The following is a 13618-nucleotide window of genomic DNA, read 5'->3' on the forward strand; positions in this document are numbered from 1 at the left end:
TGAAAATGTTCATAGATATACTAGCAGGACCCCAAAACAGATATTCTACAGGTGGCTGGGCCAGTGGACAGCTTCATGACAAAGTGCCCCAAATCACAATGTGGTCTTGTCTCTACATCCCTGCCAGGAGCTTCTTGTCCCATCAGGAGGGCCATGTAGGAGAATAACTGATAGCTGCTCTGCTTCCCTGGAGGGGCGTGCAGGGGTGTCCAGCCTCAGCCACGTGCTGACCTGCAAGGCCTCCTTATGGCTGCAGTCCCCCCACTGAGCCCAGACTCTAGTGCAGATACCCCTCTACATAAAGGGGTATGAGGGAGTCCCCTTCATGAGAACCTTGAGTATTCCTTCCCATGAGTAGATTTTTGTTGGGATCATCTGACTTTATCAGGAAGAATCTACTCATGTCGATCTTCAAAAGATTCAGGGTTTTGATTTCTTTCCTTCCATGATGTTCCTGGGCACCCAAGTGAAACTGATGATTGCCTTCATCAAGGAGGAGAGGAGTGCCTGGCCCCACAAAAGATCCCTGTAGGACACGACACTGGGGCTCTATATTCATAAATTATAAGAGAGAACACAGTGGTTCTTGCTAGAAAAAATTGCTACACATAGCTGCAGATAACAACTTTAAGTAGCAGCCTTTCCCTAGTAGGTAAATTAATAAATATAAGTGTATATACATTCCTACATGAGAAATGTTGGTAGGTAGATAGTCTTCACAGGTGAGAAGATGGGATGGGTACTATACTGGCCAAGAACCCTGATTATATGTAAATGTGCAGACTAAACAGTAGCTCAGTAAAGGACCTGGCAGAAGGTTGGTATAGACCCGAATTATGAAAGAAAAAAAAATGCAGAGAACAGTGTGTCAGTGTAGACCAGCGGGTCCCAGAAAGAGTGGAGGATGTTAAGCCTGATTTTGGATGATTGGTAATGTTTTGAAAGACAAAAGGAAGTAGTTGAACCAAAAATATAAGGTATATCTTAGAGGACAGTAAGTGGACCAGTTTTACTGGGATGGGAGATGTGAATGCTGGGAAGCCTTCTGCATACCTGGGTGTTCTCCAGGTGATCAGAGACGAATGGTAGTCCATGTGTTCTTATGTTTGTTTTTCTTTTACATCCATATAGTTAAAAATTGTGGTTAAAGATATTATTTCAAAATCTTTACATTAACTCCAAAAGGAAGATGTAATAATAAGATTGTGCATGAAGGTAATTATGTGGTAATTTCATAAGTGGGCATCCTGCTGTTTAAGATGTGTACATATACTAAACCCATAAATAGAAAAGGTCAGAAGCTATATCAGACATCCTTGGAGATCCAGTCAGGCCTTGGCCCCCCCTCAAGTGGAGGCTCTGGAGTGCTTTCCCGTGTCAGAGCGCCATCAGTGGGTCCCTTCGTGAGCCTTTCCGAGCCCTGCTCTGGGTGAGGAGGAGCACAGGAGGCATTGGGGAGCACAGGCAATCCTGCCAAGGGTGCGCCTGGGATCCAGTTATTTTCTCGCCCCGTGGTACAGCTTTCCTGACAGTAGAGACCACAGCCAATTTGTTTGGGAGCATCACTGAATTCTTTTGTGTTTATGTTCTTCGTTGAAGACCAATTATATGAAGCTCAATTGTCTTTGAATTGCTTGCTTTAAAAAAAATAAGTGCTAACCAAATTTGGTGTGGATGTAGATATTGGCTTATGCTTTTATCAGCAGGTCGTAGCTGAGGAGATTAATGTGTGTATTTACCAAATTGGCTAAAAATATTATTGAATTCCATTGGTCAAAGGAAAATGAAGTTACCAAACTAACTTGTGAATGGAAGCTATTAAAAGTATGGTGGAAATTAATGTACTGCTTCATCTATTGGATGACCTCCTACTATTTTAAATAAACTGAAAAGCTGAGAGCACTGAAGTTAATGGGATGGACAGATCTTCAAAGGGGTGTGTGTGTGTGAGAGAGAGAGAGAGAGAGAGAGAGAGAGAGGGAGAGAGATTGGCCTAACTTTTGAAACCTAGAATCCTGGTGTTTCCATATGACCACAAAATACTTGTCTGGACCTATGTGCTTGGTGAATGTATTTAAAAGATGTGGTTGTATTAGATAGCAATAGAAAATGACTCCTTTCCAGAATGAAATTTTTAGACTATATTGTTTATTTTCTTGTTTTAATTTAGAACATGTGTGTCTAGTGTTATGCAGAGATTTTTATGAACACATTGGACTATTCTATTTTGTATGATTTAAATTAAGCATAGTTGGTCATTAGAGACTTCAAATCATGTGGTATAACTTCATGCATCCTTTTCATGCCATTTGATAAACAGGCCCACCACCATTTCCCCCCCAAAAAAATCAATCTGGAAACAAGTTGTGTTTTCTTTCCTGTTGCAGATCGGTGGGTGCTGCAGCCTCACTGTGTTCTGCGTGCGGGACAACAGACTGACCCGGCTCCCTGCTGAGGTGTCACAGGCCGCAGAGCTTCACGTCCTGGATGTGGCAGGGAACAGGTGAGCATGTTCTGTTTGCGCTGCTTGAGAGAAAGAAACAGATGTTCACCCACCCTCGCCTTTGCCGTGCATCTTTGCCATCTTGCCTTGCTCCATCAGATGATGGAATATATACTGACTAGTCGAACGACCCAGGCCCAGGAAGTTTTCAGTCTAGGTCCTGGAGTGACTGAGCCGCGTGGAGTAGAGAAGGTCAGAGATACCTGAGCGTACTTCCCAGTGTACGCGGACCCTCTGTACACACGCTTCCCCGAGCAGCGGGCAGTGATGTAAGGGACGGAGCAGTGCCGGGAACTGGGAGACGCAGGTTTCACCTCAGCTTCTGTACGTCAGTGTGGGCCTCAGCTTCCGCTGAGCCTGCATGAGTTTGAACCAGGTTTGAATCAGGGGTCTTGAGATGCTCTGCCGGTGACGCTGAACTCTCCCAAGTTGTGAACATGATTGCATTCAGAGACACTTTTCTGGCGAAGAGGATCCACAACTAATGTCAGAATCACCAAGTGAGTCATAAGTTAAAAAGGAAGAGCCACCAGGCTAGCATCCCCAGGATCACAGCAGCAGCGTTTCTCAGGTGCCTGGCAGGAGGTCAGGTTAGACTGCTCACCAGTTCTGGAATGTATCTTCTCTTCTCCTTGTAGAATATTGATTTGTTTTAGCCAATCTGAACTAATTGCATCACCTCGAACGTCATACGCACTTTCTTCCCCCTGAGCCTACACAGGCTGTTCTGTCTGGCTGGGACCCTCTTCTCGATTTCCCTACTTTTATTCTTCATCACTGATGCTTTCATTTTCTCCAGAAAGCATTCCTCTCCCTGAATCTGCATTTTCATTTACTGCTAATGCAGCACTGACCATGGCCTGTTTGCACCTGTGGAGCCCTCCTAGCCTAAGGTTACCTGAAGGCGGGTGTTGTGGTTTATGTGTCACTATATCCTTTGTCCCTTCACAGTACCTGGCACATGGTAGGTGCCTAGGAAAGCGTTACACATGTTAGTTTTGCAGCATGAATAGCAGGCCACTTTAAAATGCTTTGTATCACAGGCTTCACTGCCTGCCAAGAGGAATTGAAAATGCTTTTGAGCATTATAGTTAAATAGGAGAGGGAGTGCTGAACCAGGGGAAGACAGATGGTCCACACCATCTGGGGGATTGAGTCTGGGGGATTGAGCTAATGGTCACTTAGGTCAGGCTCAGCACCATCACTCATTCTTGCTGATGGATTGCAGATGGCGTGCTAAGTAACCCACGCTCCACAGGAACCTGGGGTCGAGGCATGGCCTCCCGGAGTGCTCACCCTGTCAGAGTGCATTCTTCAGGACATCCTGAGAGATTCTTAAGACCACTAACTGGTGACTGAAAACTCGGGATTAGTTTGATCTGAATGTGGCATTTCTGTGGGACTTAGCCTGGCATGCAATTTACAGCTTGAGAAGGGTGGTGTCCCCACTTCTCGCCTCCAGCAGTAGCAGCTCAGTGAGTCCCAGCCTCCTCTGGTTCTTGCCATGCTGGTGAGTGTGGATTTGCGTCACAAATTCTTGGGTGGAAAGATGGCTCTGGTGTCTAAAAACTGGTTTTCACATGAGTGATGGCTCCATTCTCCAGTTCTTGGAAGAAGGGAAAGTTAAGTTTTTATTATGCTTGGGCTGGGGTGGAGAAAAGCCAGTTAAAAAGTTGAGTTACGTAGCTGTCATCTGAGTCACTTAAGTGTGTCATTTAGTCCAGGTATATATAGATTAATAACCAAATTTTAAGCCTATTAAAATACTTAATTACTACTCATTTTAAAGTATCAGTATAGAAACTAATAATAAAAAGGCCTACCATGTCAGCTCTTTGGCTGGAGAAATGTCACACCATGGGAAATCATACCCACTGTGAGAGAAGTTCTGCCTCTGCAGTCAAGCATATAAAAATAGCAAATAGCACAGAGACTACATCTTAGTTTCCAAAAAGTTTCTTTGATAAATTGGATACAGTAAGTCACAGCAAGGATAACTATAAAATGGCTCTTGGAAAGTAAACATCAGACCTTCTGGAACAATAACAGAGGAGGTGTCTTGTATCATCAGCTACGAATGGACACAGGATATACATTTATTTATTAGACCCCCTCCCAGAGGATTACCCACCAGACACACAAAATTGGGTATTTGAGGATCTTCTCTGCAGTGTTAGTAGTTCCAGATACTAACAGTGACTGTTAATGGGGAAACAGTTTATACCTTTGAATTTAAATAAAAAATTAAAATATTAATTTAAACATATATTAAAATACATCACCTCACAACTGTTAGCATGGCTATTATGAAAAAGATAAGAAATAACAAGGATGTGGAGAAAAGGGAAACCTTGTGCACAGTTGGTGGGAATGTAAACTGGTACAGCCACTGTAGAAAAAGCAGTATGGAGGTTCCTCAAGAACTTAAAATTAGAATGACTGTAAGATTCAGCAATCCGCCCTGACCGGTTTGGGTCAGTGGATAGAGCGTCGGCCTGCGGACTGAAGGGTCCCGGGTTCAATTCCAGTCAAGGGCATGTACCTTGGTTGTGGACACATCCCCAGTGGGGGGTGTGCAGGAGGCCGCTGGTCAATGTTTCTCTCTCATCGATGTTTCTAACTCTCTATCCCTGGCCTTTCCTCTCTGTAAAAAATAAATATATTAAAAAAAAAAAGATTCAGCAATCCCACTTCTGGGTATGTATTCAAAGGAATTGAACACAGGATATCAGAGATGTGTGGACCCCCATGTTCGTTGCAGTGTTATTTATAATAGCCAAGATATGGCTAAGAATCTATCAATAGAAGATCTATACTAATAAAAGGGTAATATGCTAATTAGACCAGACATCTTCCGGACGTCCTTCCAGACAAAGCCACAGTGGCAGGGGCCAAGGCAGAGGTGGTTAAGGGCGATCAGGCCAGTGGGGGGAGCAGTTAAGGGGCAATCAGGCCGGCAGGGGGAGCAGGTAGGGGGCGATCAGGCCTGCAGGCAGAGGTGGTTAGGAGTGATCAGGCCTGCAGGGGAGCAGTTAGGGGGCGATTAGGCTGGCAGGCAGAGGTGGTAGGACGATCAGGTTGGCAGACAGAGGTGGTTAGGGGTGATCAGGCCAGCAGGGGAGGGCAGTTAGAGGTGATCAGGCTGGCATCAGGTCGACAGGCAGAGGTGGTTAGAGGCCAGGAGAGCATTTAGGGGGTTATCAGGCCAGCAGGCAGAGATGGTTAGGGGTGATCAGGTCGACAGGCAGAGGTGGTTAGAGGCAGGCAGGCAGGCGAGCAGTTAGGAACCAGCAGTCCTGGATTGTGAGAGGGATGTCTGCCGGTTTAGGCCTGATCCCGCAGGGCATCCCCCGAGGGGTCCTGGATTGGAGAGGGTGCAGGCGGGCTGAGGGACCTCCCCCCGTGCACAAATTTCGTGCACTGGGCCTCTAGTGTGTGTGTGTGTGTGTGTGTGTGTGTGTGTGTGTGTATGTATTGAAATATTATTCAGCTATGAGAAAGAAGGAAATTCTGCCATTATGACAACATGGATGGACCTTGAGGGCATGAAATAAGTCAGATGAAGGAAGACAAATATTGTATGATCTCACATGTGGAATCTAAAAAAGTTGAATTCATTGAAATAAAGAGTGGAATGTGGTTGCCAGGGACTGAGGGGAGAGGGTGGTGGGAGAAATGGGAGGTGTTGGTCAAAGGGTATTCACTTCCAGTTATAAGATGAGTAAGTTCTGGGGATCTAATGTGTAGCATGGTGACTGTAGGTAACAGTATTGTATTATTGTATTATATACTTGAAAATTGCTAAGAGAACAGATCTTAAGTGTTTTTAACACACACAGTGGTAATTATGTGAGGTAATGGCAGTGTTAATTAAGTCTTCTGTGGTAATCATTTCACAATTTTAAATGTATCAAATCATCATGTTATACACCTTAAACTTACACAATGTTGTATGTCAGTTAGACCTTAATAAAGCTGGGAAAAATAAAAGTATTAAAAGACAAAACACAATACAACAGTATAGCTATGTTATAAAATACTAAGCAGTTCTAAGAATGAGATATTTCTCTGTAGAGACACAGGAGACCCAGATACTGATTAGTAGAGCAAGTATACAGAGCATTATCATTTTTGTTCATGTTTTTAAGAAGACATACCTATTGTGGTACATCAAAATATTAATAGTAGTTTCCCTAGAGGAAGGGTGGAGGCTTAGGGTTACAGGGGCTTTCACTTTAGATATTTTGATATTGTTTAATTTTTTTCATTGCTTATGTTCTCTTTGTATATCTTTAAACATTTTTGAAAACTTTGCTTAAAACTAAAAGTTCTAGTAGGAGGTAAAAACAGATGAAATATTTAATTGTAAGAAGTGTGCAACTACTGGGGAACTTAATATTACATTAGTCAGTAGACTGTTTAATGTTTAGTTCTTAAATACATTTGACAAGCAATTGCTGTAGAAGTTGAGGTGGGGAAGGTTTCTTCAGGTTGGGTTGGTCATGGACGTACTGGAAATGAGAGACTCGTGGTTTATTTATTCATTTGCTTTCACCCTTGTACCATTGATGTCAGGAGTAAGTATTGGCCTTTTATTTTGGGGTGGGGAGTGGGGGGATGTGGTCCTAAATAGAACAGTGTACAGTGGAGCTATGGTTTCTTGTGTTGATTCTGCAGTGTACAGAAGCTTCCAGAATAAACCAAAAATGTATTATTAACTCGTCTGGAAAGCCGGGATATATAATATCTATTTATCTATTTTCCACTTGTGTCTGGATGGTTCACCCAAGAGAAACAGAGGCCTATGTGTCTCTTTCCCCCCAGGCCACAGAGAGTCAGTGAGAGGGTCAGCCCCGCCCAGTATGTGTGCAGACGGGCGGACACAGGGCCTTCTTTTCTCTCTGACATCACAGGAGCACCTCTGTCTGCAAGACACTATGAACAGGCTCATGTGTTGTGTGGGCAACGGGCATATTCAAGCTGGCACTTTGATTCTTTGCAGGAAAACTGGCATTTCAGACAACAAATTAATCTCACATGGCTTGCAGAATGTGATTATGAGATGTGTTGTAGAGTCCAGTGACCTGTGTTAGCTTTTACCGTGTGGTTTTGTCATTTGTAGAAGCTGTGTTTATTACTGATGCTCTGCCTGGCCTTTCATCTGCTGTATACCTGTGCTTCAGCATTTGCTAGGGAGCCAGTGTTAGTCTGAGAAGGTACGATGACCGTGTTTCAGTTACCTGTGTTTTGTGCCAGCTTTCAAATCTTGATTTTTTCTTCTTCTTCATGTTCTCGTGATTAAGAAAGGTAGAGATGCTGACTATAGATTTCTTGCACTAGACTTGAAACTTTAAACATTCTGGAGGATATTATTAGCTTATGTTCTTTTAAAACAGAAATAGGAACAGACTTTCAAATAAATGATCCTTTTGTTCAATAAAATGGAAAAGTTTAATGTACTTTAAGCTTTCATCGTATATTAGGCTCTTCTAAAAAATCACTGTTACAGTGCCTGGCGAATACATGTCTTCTGTCTTTAACTTCCTGGCCTTCGAGTACATGACTTCCTTTGGGCAGAGGGAGAAATAACTGGTATAAGCCTGAGCGATTTCCCTTTCCGTTCCCCTCGAAGAAGCAGTGCCTCAGAACAGGAGGCGTGGAGCTGGGAATCTGCTGTCCCCTGCCCTCTTTCTCATGGTCTGAGCATGGATTTCACTGCACTGGGTAGATTTGGGATTTAGAAATCCATATTTCTCACCTCGTGTGTCGCTCAGTAGTGAAATATTGCAATGTGTGATGCATAGAGACTTTTCAAGGGAACTTAACATATGCAGTTCTCATGGATGCATTGATTTCAGAACCTGAGTCCCACATAGATACAATTGCGCCGTGCTTTCCACCCAGTCCACGTGCGTGGGAGGCATCTATCTCCATGGACTCACGTTAGGAATATACTGTCTCCTCTCCACAGCTCTAACATTGGAAATCTTTACAAAACATATTAATTAATTGTTCTCCTGAAAAATTTGTTGATCTCGCGTTTGTTAATATTCTCTGTGCACTCCTTGATACTTTTTTATTTCATTTGTTAAAGTAGCTTGACCATTTTAACATTTTCCTTAGATTACATTTTCCTTATTAGTTTTATATTATCAGAGTATACCTTCTCTTCATAGCTCTGCAAAAATTTCTGGTTTATTTCCCACAAGTCTGTCAGTTCAGACTGGTATACAGGCGGACCTCAGAGATGATTGTGGGTTCAGTTCCAGACCCTCTCACTTCATTCTGCAATGAAGTGAGTGTAATCTTTTAGCTGGTGGAGGGTCTTGCCTAGAATTTGTAAAACACACAACACCTGTAAAGTGCAATAAAGCAAAACACAGTGAGACAAGCATTGCCTGAGTATTTCTAATAACTCAGTATTAATCTGTTGGTAAAATCTACAGGTCTATCTTCCTCATATATTAACCGGGGGTAGGTGTACAATTTTGTCAAAGAAAGAACCCCAGGAATACATGCTGTCCTATCATTCTTCATGGGATTAATGGGCTAGATGTCTCTTCTAAGAAAATTTGCCTCATATAGTAGTTAACAGAATGTGAGTAGCTTAAACAGTCACTTCTAAGACTGATCCATAATTTAATATTTGGAGTCAACTTAGTGGGAAAATATGTGATCAGATATATCCTTAGGTTCTTTAAACCTTGAATTTCTGGTAGCAACATGGGTTTGGTTGTTTTGCAAAGTGAATTAGTAACTTGTATAAAGCATTAGTTTTTACTAAGCAGCGTTTTCACCCTCGGCACTGTTAGCATTTGAGGCCAGATAATTCTTTGTTATGGGAGCTGTCCTATGTATTGTATGATGTGTAGCAACAACCCCAGCCTCTGCCCACTAGATCCCATATGTCTACAGACATGGCCGGATGTCCCTGAGGGCAGAGTCACGCCTGGTTGAGAACCACTGTGCTAACCTCTGGAGGTACCAAGACCATGGTTTCTGTGGTGATCTTTACTGAATAGACCTAACTGCTTGCAGCCAAGCTGTGAAATATTTGTGCAAATATAAACATGAAACTAATCTTTAGGTGTCACATTACAATTTTAAAAGTGCTTTGCTTTATATATACATGATCTCATTTGAAACTGAAGCAATCTGATGTGGATATTAATTATCACGTAGGCGTCTGAGAAGTGGGAGCTTCTAGAAACTGAAAGATAAAAAGTTTAGGATGGAACACTTAAAATCTCCCTAGAGAAAGCAAATGGAGTCCATGAAAAAAATGTTTTAGCCTTTAGTTTAACTGCAACTTAACTTTTTCAGCACCCCACGCATCTCCTTCCTCCCGTCCTATTTGCCAGGTGCTGCTGGAAACAGGTAATCCCACAGGCTCCCACCAGCCCCGGCGCCAAGGTGTTGCCATCCTGTGTGAGAACTCAGCTTCCGCGGTTACACTGGCTTTGGTTTTCTCTTTAAGTCGGGACCTCTGAGTGCAGGACTGAATTATGTGCCCCGTAATTTCCTCATTTCTTGCCCTATTGCCTGGCGGTGCTGATGAGATAGGTCAGTGATGGCGAACCTATGACACCTCTGACACGCGAACTCACTTTTTTGGTTGATTTTTCTTTGTTAAATGGCATTTAAATATATAAAATAAATATCAAAAATATAAATCTTTGTTTTACTATGGTTGCAAATATCAAAAAATTTCTATATGTGGCACGGCACCAGAGTTAAGTTAGGGTTTTTCAAAATGCTGACACGCTGAGCTCAAAAGGTTCGCCATCACTGAGATAGGTGATAGCAGAAAGGGAAGCACAGACTACTCAGTCTACCTGTAAGCATAAATCGGGTATCTTACTATCAACCCAGCCCCAGGAGGTGTTCTCATTCTTTGCTGTTTTTATTGACAGGAGTTGATTGCATTACACCATTTGAGGCCTGATGTCTTCTTTTGTTTTATATTAGGTTGTCGCATCTGCCCTTGTCTCTCACGGCCTTGAAGTTGAAGGCTTTGTGGTTATCTGACAACCAGTCCCAGCCTCTGCTCACGTTCCAGACAGACACAGACCTCAGCACAGGAGAGAAGATTTTAACCTGTGTCTTACTTCCTCAGCTGCCTTCTGAACCTACTTGCCAAGGTGAATTTAAGGACTGTGTTCATTTGACCACAAGAATAGTAGGAGTTCATATCTCCCCATAAGATCTCTCACTTTCACATGTGACTGTATTTTTGTCCAATTCTGCCCCTTAGAGCTGGCCCAGGTGAGGTCCCTGCGGGCCACCTCCGGGAAGGTCCCCTGCATCTTTACAGAAAAAGTACCACTCACGCCTGTTTAAGCCTGAAATTCCTTAAACACCCTCTTGGTTTTGAATGATAGCCGAGGTTGAAAATACAGATAGTCCTTAAAAATCACTTAAAATCCAAACTGAGGGTTTGGAGCATGAGTATTGACTTCAGTTGGCAAGCTGTTTTTAAGCCAGTGAGTTGTTTTGAGTCACTGTATCTTTGTTTTGTAAATGTGTGTAGTTTCAAAAAGTATTCACACTAACATCAGAGTGCTGTTACAAATCCTTTGCTGAGTGCTGATTTTGATGGAGGAGAACTGGAGTACCCTGGGAGAGCAGGAGTCCCCTAAGTAGAAGGGCCCAAAGCCACTTGCCAGCCCCACCTGTGTTAGATGAGCTTTGAAGACCCCAAGGGAAAAACGTGGTAGAATGTGTTACTGCGGCAAGTCCTGGTCTCCGACGCGTGCGGCCCCATCTAGTCCTGGTCCCCGACGCGTGCGGCCCCATCTAGTCCTGGTCTCCGACGCGTGCGGCCCCAGCTAGTCCTGGTCTCCGATGCGTGCGGCCCCATCTAGTCCTGGTCCCCGACGCGTGCGGCCCCATCTAGTCCTGGTCCCCTACGCGTGCGGCCCCATCTAGTCCTGGTCCCCGACGCGTGCGGCCCCATCTAGTCCTGGTCCCCAACGCGTGCGGCCCCAGCTAGTCCTGGTCTCCGACGCGTGCGGCCCCAGCTAGTCCTGGTCCCCGACGCGTGCGGCCCCAGAGAATGTTTTTGAAGTTAGTGTTCTGCATCATTGAAAAGACACAGCAACTCTGTCCCAGGCTTTTTCTTTTTAATCCTCACCCAAGGATATGATTTTACTGATTTAGAGAGGGACGGAGGAGAGAGAGAGAGACACACATCCATCAGTTTCTCCCATACGTGCGCCAGACTGGGGATCAAACACACCTGGTACGTGCCCTGACTGGGAGTCGAACCCGAGGTCCTTGGGTGCACAGGGTGACGCTGAACCAGCTGAGCCATACGGCCAGTGCCTTTTCTTTTTGTTTTTAATTGTTTACATTACTGCATAGCAGTGTCCAGTCACCGACCCGAGCTCCCTGCTGATGTGCCTTTGTCGTGACAGAGAACCTGCCTCGCTGTGGGGCCCTGGAGAGCCTGGTGAATGACGTCTCCGACGAGGCCTGGAACGAGCGGGCAGTACACAGAATCAGTGCAATCCGATTTTTGGAAGATGAAAAAGATGAAGAAGACAACGAAATGGTATGGAAATGGAGATTCTTGGCCTCAGTAGAAGTTCAAAATTTAAAAGCCTTCCAAGATTAATAATGGCACCTAATAAGGATTTCTTGTGTTTTCAACTAGTGTATTTTCTGGTTTGCCTTTAGAATTTTAGGATTTTTAGAAGACAAAACTAGGTACTTCTTGGTACAGATTCACCAAGTGTGTGTAAGGCCAGTGGAACGTTTGGGTCTTTTTGTCTGAATAGTTTATGGTACTTCTTTTCTTTATTTGTGATAGTTTCCCCTCCCACCACCACTGCCTTCTTAAAATTGATTTTTCTTTTTTGTTGTTCCCACTGAATTAAGCCCCTTCCCACACTGCCAGGTATTATGATATCATGTTGGCTGCATTCACACTTCCTGCTGTGTCGCAGCTCAAGTTCAGTTGTGCTGAATTCTCTCTCTCTCCCCCACCCCTCTTCACCTGTGGCCTTAGTTGGATTCCTTAAGGAGTTTTTAGTCAGAAATCAGGAATAGACGTGAAAGTGCCTCTCAGCCTCACTTTCATCCACACCTGAGTGTGTCTCAGTCGCCTCCCGGCGTCAGCGACAGCTCTTCCTACACGTTGACTTTGGCTCTTAAACTCCTCACTCATTGAGATTTTCATAAGCAGAGCTTCGCGGGAGTACTCGCAGCCCCCAAACGGGGGTGGCTTTTAAATTATTATATGTTAGTCTCTGTTATTCCAGCTGTCACCAAAGGGGATTTTCTCCTCTTACAGCGTCTGTGCAAAGCAGGACTTAGGCATGACAATCCCTCACTGCCGGCTCTTTCCTGAGGGCGATCCTCTCACCAGGGACTTCTTGCCTCTGTAGTGCTCTCATGTTATTAGCCTACTTAGCTCCTCCTGCATTTAAAAGCTGTAAATGCCCTTTTATGAGCTGAAGAACATGCAGCCTGTGAAATGATATAATTTTAAAGTATTGCCCCTCTCCTTTCACTTCACTCCTGGCTCCGTGGTCTTTATGAGGAGCTATGAGGCGCGTGTGACGGTTCCCTAGTGGGTCATATGCACAGCGCACAGCAGGATAAGGGCAGGCGGCCTTCTCTTTACTCTCCTTTTTCTTCAACTCCCTGCCTCCAGCCACAGCCACTCTGAGTAACAGGACATTACAGTGATTTTAATTCAGAACTCTACCCCTTCATTTTTTTTCCTTCACACCCCACAATTACATCTTATAAATCTTTTATCTTTTTTCTCACAGTTCATGGAACTTTATTGTTAAGCAGTAATGTCCTATTTTAAAACGTCTTCTTTTATTCCGAAAGCAATCCTCTCTCTTGGCTAGATAAGTTACATGCACCACTGTCCTCGCCCATTAACCACCGGGAAGCCGGGGTAAGTGCTCAGAGCTCCTCATGGTCTGCAGGAGGCAGGCTCTGCTTTGGAGGCTGCCGGGAGCTGCGTGTCTGAAAGAGAAACGGATAAAACCTAAGCACTCACTCCACTGTCTGTTTTCAGAGAACACTTCAGAGGCGGGCCACGCCACACCCGGGGGAGCTAAAGAACATGAAAAAGACAGAGGAGAATTTGGGGAAAGA

At 44.1% G+C, this 13618-nt stretch overlaps 1 protein-coding gene across 1 annotated transcript in view; it reads left to right on the plus strand.

The window, feature by feature from the left end:
* The window catches only part of LRRC1 (leucine rich repeat containing 1), a gene marked incomplete at both ends in the record, with an annotated part of 71043 nt that extends 57427 nt beyond the window's left edge, over positions 1-13616 (plus strand). Inside the window, 4 exons of the mRNA XM_006757748.2 lie at positions 2388-2503; positions 10472-10644; positions 11920-12056; positions 13539-13616. Coding sequence (XP_006757811.2) covers positions 2388-2503; positions 10472-10644; positions 11920-12056; positions 13539-13616 — 504 coding nt within the window. The remainder of the gene's footprint in view (positions 1-2387; positions 2504-10471; positions 10645-11919; positions 12057-13538) is intronic.
* Between the last annotated feature and the right edge of the window lie 2 nt (positions 13617-13618).

Source organism: Myotis davidii, unplaced genomic scaffold (assembly GCF_000327345.1).
Source record: "Myotis davidii unplaced genomic scaffold, ASM32734v1 scaffold313, whole genome shotgun sequence".
Taxonomy (NCBI): domain Eukaryota; kingdom Metazoa; phylum Chordata; class Mammalia; order Chiroptera; family Vespertilionidae; genus Myotis; species Myotis davidii.